The sequence below is a fragment of the Anguilla anguilla genome, chromosome 13, assembly GCF_013347855.1.
Source record: "Anguilla anguilla isolate fAngAng1 chromosome 13, fAngAng1.pri, whole genome shotgun sequence".
In the NCBI taxonomy this organism is placed as follows: Eukaryota; Metazoa; Chordata; class Actinopteri; order Anguilliformes; family Anguillidae; genus Anguilla; species Anguilla anguilla.
The window spans coordinates 27,288,644-27,299,723 of NC_049213.1; the positions used below are offsets into that span (position 1 = coordinate 27,288,644).

General features: G+C 37.9%; 1 protein-coding gene across 5 annotated transcripts in view; it reads left to right on the forward strand.

Annotated features, from left to right (window-relative positions):
• LOC118210741 (chemokine-like protein TAFA-1) overlaps positions 1–6,387 on the forward strand; it is a 119,607-nt gene extending 113,220 nt beyond the window's left edge. Inside the window, exons 5-7 of one of the 5 annotated variants that reach the window (XR_004761904.1) lie at positions 215–269; positions 577–668; positions 5,014–6,387. Coding sequence is in view for 1 of the 5 variants with exons in the window: in XM_035387149.1 (XP_035243040.1) it covers positions 5,014–5,031 (18 nt within the window). In the remaining 4 variants the exon portion in view is untranslated. Of the gene's footprint in view, positions 1–214; positions 270–576; positions 669–2,097; positions 2,963–5,013 lie in introns of those variants that run through there. The other 4 variants (XR_004761905.1, XR_004761902.1, XR_004761903.1 and 1 more) reach the window with 4 other exon arrangements.
• The last annotated feature ends 4,693 nt before the right edge of the window (positions 6,388–11,080 follow it).

Sequence of the window (11,080 nt, forward strand, 5' to 3'; positions counted from 1 at the left end):
TTATATTTGACAAAATATATCCTGAACCCAAAATAAATCTACATTGGATGACAAAGTGAGATTTTGCAGTCAGGTACTCAGTAACCTGGTGATTTGGAAGCATATTCATGGACAATAGACGTGATTGATTTATAGATAGGAGGGAAAATCAGCGATGGTTAGGCCATACAAAGCTTTTCATAGCCATTTTCCCCTGGTTGTGTGCTGTTCCAAGTCCAGCTAGAGTGAAAAGAAGTTGACTGGATGATTCCATTTTTCAACTTTTCAAGGTAAGATCAATAGCTCTAACCCTTAACTATTGCTAGAGAACATCCTTTGCATCTTTATTAACTTGGTCAAAGTAATTTACTCACATCTGCAAGTACTTTGTGGACATTTTTACAGATACCTTTTATTTATTTTTTACATATACTATTATTTTGAACATTCGTTTCTATTTATTCAACTGAGATCTACATCAATTTCCATGCAAGATGACCTGTTACTTTTGATTAGACATCAGGGTGAGAGAGGAAAATTTATGCGAAATTGATGGATATACTATTTGTGTAATTTATGCATGATCTTTCTTTACAGAACACCCAGCCATACTCATCTTTTTAGTTCTGGAACAAAATGCAGAGGAGAGGGCAAAAATTGAGACAGACTGGAATTCCGACTTCAGAAAGGTTGGTTTCTTTCATGGTTTAAAATTTGCACACCAATAGCACAGTTTGAGAAACTCATTTGGACACATTGCCCATGATTGCTTTTTAACCCTGAGACACAATAAAAATAATAATTGCAATGCATGAGCTTTCATCTTGCTTGTGTTTCAATACAAGCAAAATAAAAAATGTGCTGAGCTTTGAAGGCAAAGGCAGTTCCAGTTTCACAGAGTACACATTGCACAGCATCTGCATTTCTCCTGTGAGTTTTCATTGAAAGACACAGCTGTGGACTGATAGTGCTGATAAGCTCTGACTCATCATGACAAGCTTTGGTCTTTCTGTACAAAATGGTTGGGACTGGGATCAGGGAAGGGTTAGCTGGGTTATCTGGGCTCAGTGATTAGAGCCACTGTCATCTCAGTATAACACTATGTAATAGAAGCACAGGTTCCTGTTACATAAAAGCTCACAATAAACAAAGAGAAAGGGGAGGTGGATTTTCCTTGGATCACCACAATGCCTGGATAAAGTACTGTATCTTTACTGTTTAGGCATTTTGTTTAAGGTATTTCTTATGTTTGGGAGATGATTGGTGCACTCTGACAAGGCACTGTTTCACTGGTGTTAGCGTATATTTGCCAGTCTTGTTATCTATGACATGTTTTGCATGTGCGTGCATATGGATATGCTACTGTATTTCTATCTTTCCGTCATGTGTATGTTACATGGCACTGTATTGTCATCTGGGGAAGGGGGGGGGGGTGTTAAGGATGCTGTCTCTGCACAACAAACACCACTCAACTCCACAGGACATTGCTCTTCTCCACACATGAATATTGCAATTTATGGATTTCATAATGGGTTAAAATGGAATCAATGAAGTGAGAGGACCCCATTCTGAGAATACCTATTTTCAATTGGCTGAATTGATTATTATTATTATTATTATTATTATTATTATTATTATTATTATTAGTTGGTTTTTTTTAAAACAGAAAATAAACAGCATTACCGCCAGTGTGCTTGCTGCATTGGTGCATTGATCATCTCAACTTAGAGACTTGCATCTTAAGAGGTTTGTTAATTAGTTGAATGGCTTGTCTTTAAAGTTGTTGTAAGGATATTTTCATATGCTAAAAAAGTTCATCATGCAATATGCACAACCATTTACATTTTTAACCCCGTCTATCGTCTGCTAGGACCTCATTATCCATGCTAATTAGGGCATCTGAAAACAAAATTACTAACCATCAGTGTCTTCTGAATCACCAACACCTACCAGTTCAAAAGAAGACCTGCCATCTGCTGTCAATCAGTTTTGCTCTGAAACATACCGTGAATTTCGCTCACTCACTCGCGCAGTATAAACAGCCATTTAAGTAAAATACAGAAGCAGGTTCCTGACTCCCTTGTCTTTTCTCTCTCTCTTTTCCTTTATGTCTTTCAGAGAGGGACCTTCCTTGCCTGTATCACCAGACAAGGCAGGCATTTTGTATGAGGAATCTAGAGGAGCTGGAGACCTCCTTATACACGCCACAGCATAGATCCTCATTACCTGCACTGGCTAAATAAAATCATCATTTACATACCGCAGAATAATAACAAAACAGAAGCATTTTCATATTTTCTGTCCATACACAGTGCTTATCACAGTTTAAGTAGCCGGATATATCTTCTTTAGGAAGAATTGATAATACTTTGATAATTAAAAACACCACCTCAATAGTGGTGATCTTTTGGTGATGCTGAACAGATAAGAAATGTTTTGTCAATGTTTGGATTGTTCTGTGCAATGTCCATGCAAATATATGCAAGTGGTAGCAATCTGTTTAAAAAATCTTGACCCCATACAATTATGAGGAGTAATCACAGGTATTTTAAGTAGAACATGTCATGATGTGTGAATAAATGACAGAATTCAGTGTGGAAAATATACTGTGTGCAAGAAAGAATTTATGCAACAAATACAATCTTCAAAATTCAAGAATTAGTGACATTTCAAGAAAAGAAGGCACCACATAAAAGATAAATAGACCTTAAATTTATTTAGTGCACAGCATTTAATCTCTCACGTTTGTTTTCAGAGCAAAAGTGATTTGCCCACAGATGAATACATATGAATTGAGCAATTTTTGAAAGAAAAATATAATAATCAACCAGATGACTAATTCATAAGAATGATAAGTTAGAATAGAATGTACAAATACCTTTTGAGATTATTTCCCATGAACACTTTCTGTTTGTTAGCCCTCTCTCTTGCTCTCCCTCTCTCCCTCCCACAAACACACACACACACACACACACACACACACACATTGTTAATGGCACATTAAATAGATTTTGATGCATTTTTCTGTGTTGAGTTTTCTTTTCAAATGGGGGAAGATGTGTGTGCATTTTCTTGTTTAGTAACCTCAGTGACACTGAAATACAACGTGAGCACATACATCGCAAATATGATGTGAAAGTATGTTTAAAATATTTTACAAAGTCTGTTTCTAATGAAGGCTATACGAATTGCATTTGAATGGTAAGTGGTTTATAAGGCATGATGGCTGGTTGAAATACTTTTTACTAAAGTAATACTATTACTAAAGTACTACTATATTATTCAGTTTAAGGAGTAGATATACAAGGAAGTAAATCTCTATGCTTTGAATTCATTAAAAATCATTTGACCATTAGTGTCCCATGATAAAAATGTCCATGTTGTCAATGTGTTCCACTTCCTGGCATACTACGGGGCTATTATTTCTACTGGAACAAGTACAACAAGATTGACAGTGTGAAACAGTGTTTGGCACAAAAGAATCTGAAGTTATTTCCGCATGCCTGCTGCTCCCATTGATTGTCCTAACATTTGTCGACATTTTAAGACACTAGACTACCAGTACTACAAGTACCAAACACAATCTGAAATAGTTCTGAAATTACCTTTCCTTGCTGCAATTTTGCCCAATAGAAATTCAATTTATTTTATTTTTTATCAGAATTCAGTGGATACAACATATAATTAACAATGAGTGGCTGCGTGGAGATTTTATGAAGTACTTCAGAAAAACTGAATTAGACTGTTATTATACAAATTTTTCTGTACGGCTGTTAGTTTTTCCCTGATAACATAGTAAAAGCACCTTTTTTGGCCATATACTGTAACATGGTATCATTATGTGGATATTTCCAGAACGGGTGCAACAAAGTCACCCAACATAAGTAAAATATCTTTCAATTGCAACTTGATTGCACTGCCTTTTGGAGGTCGTTTAACATGCGAGCAAGCTTCTCACTTCAAGGAGTACCTGAGGAAAAGAGCAGCAGTGGCAGGAGCTGACTTTGGTCCTTCACAGTGAAGCATTGCTCCTTATGTGCTTCTGCCCAAGAGTACATAGGCAGGGTATTATCAATCACAGCTCCGGAGCGGTATCTGGGAGACCGCTGGGCCCCCACCATCTCCCATTCTGATTTCCATACACCTGGCACCGCCAGGAGATATACTGCATGTGTATGAGGAAACCACAGGGTTGGGTTTAATCAGCTCCACTGTGCGCCAAGTACCACAGTCTGAAACAAAGAACCACTGTCCTCTGTGATCCGTCTAGCAGTCTTTATTTATCATATCGGCTCGCTAAAATGCAAGCGGAGAAAAATCCTGCAGTCTGTTTGTCTCAAATAGCTTATTGTTGAGACTGATATTTGGTGTGTGTAATTGAATTTCTTTGTGATGAGACATTTGGAGGTATACTGTGTTATTTTCACACAAAAAGTACATTATTCATGGCAAATTACGGTTGCCTCCACTGCATCAAACAGAAACCACAAAGACAGAATTTTGTTTCCGATAGATTGCTACACACTTCCAACAGAACACAGAACACTGAATCCAGCCAGATTCTGAAAAGTCCCTGAGCCTCAGTAACAAAAGCAAAGGACAATTCACAGAATCACTGTGCAACAAAACTGAACACACTGTCAGCCAGATGTGTCAATACAGACTGACTGCTGGTTGAATGTACCAGCCTATCTTGTACAGAAAATTCCAAAAATACAAAACCAGAATTATGAAAACTAAATCAACACATGATAACAAACACCTCTGACATAGTGCCAGTTTATACCAAAACGTTCAGCTTCTCACTAAGCACAGAGTACCTTAAATATATTGAGTTCATACAAAGGCTGTTCACAGAAGAAGCAGCTGGAGTTGAAGTTGGTGAGATAAGGTGCATGAAACAATTTCGTTCAGAAATGTTTCTCTTGTTTTGAAATGCGGGATGAAAAGAATTCCTGTGGGTGTCATCCTTACACACTTGTATGCCCTTGTACAATCTAAGCGTTTGTGTGTTGTTTTTTCTCTGTGTTTCAGATTCATCCTAGGACCTAACAAAGAGCTCTCTTTCAGCCACCCAGCACAAGCCCCTCTATTAAATGGACAGAATCATTACAGCAGAGACAACTGAGTGGATTACTTGTTCCTCAGGCTTTCCAAAAAGGGGATATCATTAAACGGCATCACTTTGCATGATGCCAATGATTTTCAAACCAGACTAAATCTTCTTCGCTGGTGACTTTACACTAACTACCGTATGTCGCATTTAAAATGTTATTGTGCTTTTTCCTTAAAAGAAAACTGCTATTTAGAGGATGTACAACATCAAGAGACGACACCTCATCCCTCAGCGCAAGCCAAACTGAGGGGGCTCTTCCTCAAACTGAAGACTCAAACAGAAACATTATGCCTGTGGGTCATATATGAAGAATGACTTCAATCATTGGAAACATTTTTAAGTTGTCTGTCATGTCCGCCTTCTCTATGACATCAGCATGCTGGCTTCATTTTAAGCCCCAGAGGCTTAACACCACCCAGAACCTCCAGTATCCCTGTTGCCCTCTGCCTTTGGTCATAGGAACAACAGGAACCCGGGACAGAACTCTGTGAACGGTCACTGGGTCACCTGGCCAGCTGTTGTGTCCATTAGCATATCTGACAACAATGTCACTTCAGTATATCGGCAGTTATTTGTTGGCATGCTCTGTGTATTTCATGGGAGCTCTCTTTGTATTTTAATTCTCTGTATATATATATATATATATATATTTAAAGATGTTTTTGAACTCTCCATAACACTCGCACAGTGGAATAGTTGACATGCAGATCCAGCCACTGAGTTCCCACTGACATCAGAATGGCTGACTGTCAGTCATGGAACACATGGATCTCCGTCAGAGGTTGTGAGTGTAATGCTTCCCATATGTACAGGACCATCAGCAGTATTTGCTTGTATCAAGAAACTCTAAACCAGCCTCTGGAAGAAAAAAATAATAATAAAAAATTGTCGGTCTTGTTTGCTATCAAGTGATGTGTTGGAACACCAGGGACCCCTGTAGTATCTGTGAAGATAAAACACTGTACATTTTAGTTTCACAAGAGGAGCAAATACAACAGCATTCATGTTCTCTCTATGGTTGTAAAGTGCAGTAGGCTGCATAGTAAAAGGGCCTCCTCTTAAAGAGTATGATTCAGTTCTATTACTGTTTTTAGTGTCTGTCATGGGCAGCCAATGTTGACTCAGTCATACTTGTTTGTTTGTAGATTTCACATGAAAAAATTCAGGAGCGGAAGAAGACGGTGAGAAAAAATGGTATTGATAAATAAGTAAATAAAAAATATCCAACATTAACAGACAACCCCCCCACTAGACATACAGCCTTATCAGAATTAAAAGCATTTTGTACACAACTGTGCCTGCATTTTTGTTTTCAATTGAATGATGTCACATTTTCTTCAGCTAAAGCACAGCTGAGTACTAGATCACAGAAACATCGCTGAAAAATGCACTGAAAGGTTACTCATTTTGCATAAACAATGGATTACTTTTCATTTACTTTCCAGTGCCCACATTGTACTGACACTAAAAGCATGTGTAAAAGACAGCAGAAAGTTTCCATTATGTACTTCCTTTTTTATCAATAATGCAAGATGCCTCTGGTGTTTAATTAACTGATTATTTGTTGTTCATTTATTTATTATGTGCTGGTTACCTCGATAATGCCACATCCATTTCATTTTAATGTGTTAAACGGAAACAGAGCTCGAATTCAGCCACCAAAAATGATCAGGCGGAATACAGGAGCACATTGTCAGCCTTAAAACAACATTAGCCAGGGGCAACACTGAAGCTTGCCAAACTGATGAGAAGACATGTTGGCAATATTCTGGAAAAATAGCCAAACAGCAGCACAGCATGGCATTCAGAGCAAATATGTTTCCAGCAACACTTTTAGATATTTATTTATTTATTTGAATTTAAACAATTCCCAGAGTGCCACACAGACCTTATCATTTTGGCTTTATCTGATTAGGGTAGAGGTTTTCAATATTATGCCAAGAAGCCTAATTTGGATATGAACTGCCTCCTCCCCCATTGTTTATCTTGATGAAATATCAGTCTCATTTCTCTGCATAAACGCAGTGATTTATCCATCATTGCACCAGCTGCTTTAAATCCAGCAAGGTTTATTTCTTAAATGCAGAATTCTTCACATTATAGTTGCAAAGGGTAAACAAATGACAGCAGTATCAATCACTTTGTACTCTTCCCCACCAAATTATATAAACGAACGTATAATTTTTCTGCTTCAATGAGGCATGCTCTGTTTCAAATGAAATAGGAGTTAAGAGACAGGAGAATGTTATCATACCATATGAAAACTCAGGTGCATGAACACAGAACATATTGTGTTCTTTGCAAGAGAACAGCATAATTTCAAATACCCAACCAGCTGTTACAGACTGGCGCAGTATCATATTTCCATCCATATCCAAAAAATGAAGGAAACTGGAGGATTATCCAAAAAATACGGAAAACAGAACAATTAAGCAGTTTTCAGCTTTTTATGTTATCTTTTAAATCATGTTATAAAGTGGTTTGTCTACTACAAGGTGCTTTGTGATAGCAGTGTGAAAAGCAAGGTGCAAAGTAATTGAAAGCAATGTGATTTTTTTTTCATTTTCTCCATATGCAGCGCGGGAATCCTGCTGTGCTGCAGGTCCTACTCTATTTTAGGAAATAACACTGCATAAATGACAGCCGTTCCGCTTCTGACTGATCGTAATCCGGCGAACGGAAACGCAGTCCTCTGACAGCTACCTGAGAAACAACTGCCCACATCAAACTTGAAATCTCTACATGAAAACATACAGCGGCGATATTATCTGGACAAATATAATGCTTGTCTTACAAATCTGCTTTGGTAGTGTGTGTACAACCAGGATGAGGGGAGAGTGTTGAATGCTACGTCCAGGACACTGTCTGTAAAAACGATTCATGGTATTGTTCTAATTGTTACTCGTTTTGATTCATTATCACAACAAAAGCAGAATTCCATTTTCTGATGATTGATGATTAATATGAGCGTACAAGCACCAGTACGTAGCAAATTAAAAATGTATTTTGCATGTGCGTCTCAAAATGCCTGTGACCATTAATTTCCAGTTGGCAAATGGGAAGTCATTAAGATGGTTTGTATAGTCGGTTTGTAGTCAGTTTGCTCTCAGACTTAAATTTGTATAGCTTTATGATAGCCCTCTACAACAGCTAAACTGTATTAAACAGCTTAATAATGCCAAACATGTTTTCGATTGGGCCCCTAATGTCTCTGGCATAACCACAATTGCTTGTAATTAGCTTAGGCTCAATTGGAGGGCTAATGGCTCAGAAAATGTTGATCAGCAGTGACATGTCTGATCAGGGGTTCGTCTCTGAAGCACAGCGTACACATCTGAGGTGTTCACAGCCTTCACTGAGAACCATGGCAGTCAGCAGGCCCTTTAGTCCCTTTTAATTCCTTAGAGTCACAGTAAAATTCCTTATTCCTGATCTCAAATCCAGTCAATCTGATGCAAAGTCCTGAGACTGTAAAGCAACATAATCCACCATGGATGAATGTACAATAAGCACTATATGACAGGGTCTGTCCCATTAGAGACTCTGTAATCCTGTGGTGACTATGTCCAGTGAGACGAGATCCTCGGGGTTTGTCCCCCCTGTCCCTGTCTGTCCCTACGTCCCTAAAGGCGGAACATTTTTCATTCCAGTTTGAATGAAGCCAATGCAATGTCACTATTGTTCTTTGAATTTGGTCCCACTTGGAAGTCAATGACCTGCAGATATTTTTAAACCAGATAGAGAAAAGAACAAGCACAGCATAAATTCCCCTTTTCAATGAGGTGGAAGTATATCCTGTTGTTGTTGTATGTTGTCTGTATTATGTGTATTAAATTATGTAAGTTTATAGGAGTCAACATTCTTAGCTCTCAAGATCCGTGATACATGTGTCATATCACATAATGAGAAAAATGTAACCAAAACAATAATTTTGTTTAAAAAAAAGAATCAATTTTATATTTAAGGTAAAATCTTGATTTAACTGAAGCCATTGTATCCAACACAAGTCATGCTAGGCTGTTTCAGATAAAAACAGCAACCTATAAACCCTGGAATGGTCACAGTCATCAGACTCGAATTATGAGCCGATGTTTGCGTGCTGGTTTTTCAAAGCAAAAATAAATGAATAAACACTGAAATACACTGCCTATTTAAAAATGCTTATTTTTTGTTCCATGTACTTTACACTGGATGTAGTCTAAGGAAGAGTTTTTTTGAAGTATTCAGTATACTGAATATTTTACATTCATTTAAAACAGTGGACCATGATCAGTACTTCTGTCAGAAAGTGGTTCACAGTATCTTTTTTTTTCAAATACTGTTTCCACCTCAGTGAAACTGAAGAAGCTGTCTCAGGTAAAGTGAGCACTGCAGATGCAGCTGTCTGCATCGTCCCTGCTGATTGAATTTAATCCACTGCAGATGCCCCATGCGCCTTTTTCTGAAGGTGTGAACATTGCTGAATGTGTAGGGGTCCTGTTTCATATACAAATGTGTCTTGCATATATTAAGATGCATTTGAACTCCCAGCACATCCAGTGTGTACAGCGAACTTAATTACGCTGCAGCTACAGTTAGCAGGCTAAAAAGTTCCATTTCAAATGTTTATTCTTTAGAGATGGAAAGTCCAGAGGTTAGAAAGTAAAAGTGCTGCCATGTGCTTCTTCCAGCCATGAACTCAACCAGCTGATTTCACTAATTAGTCCTACCTCCTGTCTGAAGAACTGTGACAATCAGCAAATCCAGGTGATTCAAACAAAATACTAGGAAAGACTTTCTGAACCTCTGTTAATCTCAAAAGAGGTATGCAGATAGGAAATAGTTTTACACTTCTCCTACCTCCTAAAGTACCATCTGTGATTTTGAATTTAGCTATACATGTAAAAACCCATTAGAGTGTTTTCATGAAAGGCCTTCCCTGTAACATACGATCCTAAAAATTGACCTCATTTGGTCTCTGGTGTACATGTTCATCAGAGGATAAAAACAGATGTAGGCCTATTGCGCAAAAACATGGGTGGACATGTGGGAACCTTGCAGTATAACAGTCTGTAAATACACTTACAGAGTTGCCCAATACTCACCCAATATCTTTCTTCACACAAATGTGCCTGAAGACTGAGCAGCTTTGGCATCAGCTTCACAGCTGCATTTCAGCTACATAACATAATATCCCATGAAAGGAATATTATCAAGCAAAAATAGACTTTTATTTGCAACTGTAATCGTGAGTCAACAATTCTGCTTTCAGAGCAAAGTGAGCCATGGAGCAAAACTGATACTGCTGAATAGATGAAACTCGTGAAACTCAATTTCTCCACGAAAGGAAAAACGTTCAGACTAAAAACAAGGTCTTCGCGGAACGTTATGTTGATGTGCTAATCTCATCAATTGAAAGGCTGGGTGGTCTCCATTGAAGTCATGTTGATCAAAAGATGCTGAATTTACATCAGAAAGCCTTTTTATATTTAATTACAATAATCCTTTCTTTTTCTGGCAACTTGATAAGCTTCTCATCTTTGTTCATTCATTTGCCATGGCTGTCCCCCCTCTCATATTTTCATCACATTACATCCTTTAAAGAGGTCTGATCAGAGATGGGTTTGACGATACAGTGCTTAACAGTGATTTAGTGTCATCGACTGTCTTGCATAGGAAGTCATTGGCAGCTGCCATGATGCGACTTATCAGCTTTAACTATAAAGTAAGTTCAAATGTAATCAGCTGCCATTTACATGATGTATGGGAACACCAGTGCTATATGGATGCAGACAATTTCTTGTGTGTGTGTGTGTGTGTGTGTGTGAATGTGATAATAACACAGGTTTCTGGAATATGAATATTGTACTCAGAAACATTTGGTATTTCTGTACTCAAGCTGTTTTAATTGGTTCAAGAGCACTGTTTATATCCTCTGCTAACAAACCTACTCAGTACACACCCAAAGGTTGCTGGATAGCATTTTAAATTTAGCAGTTTAATTAA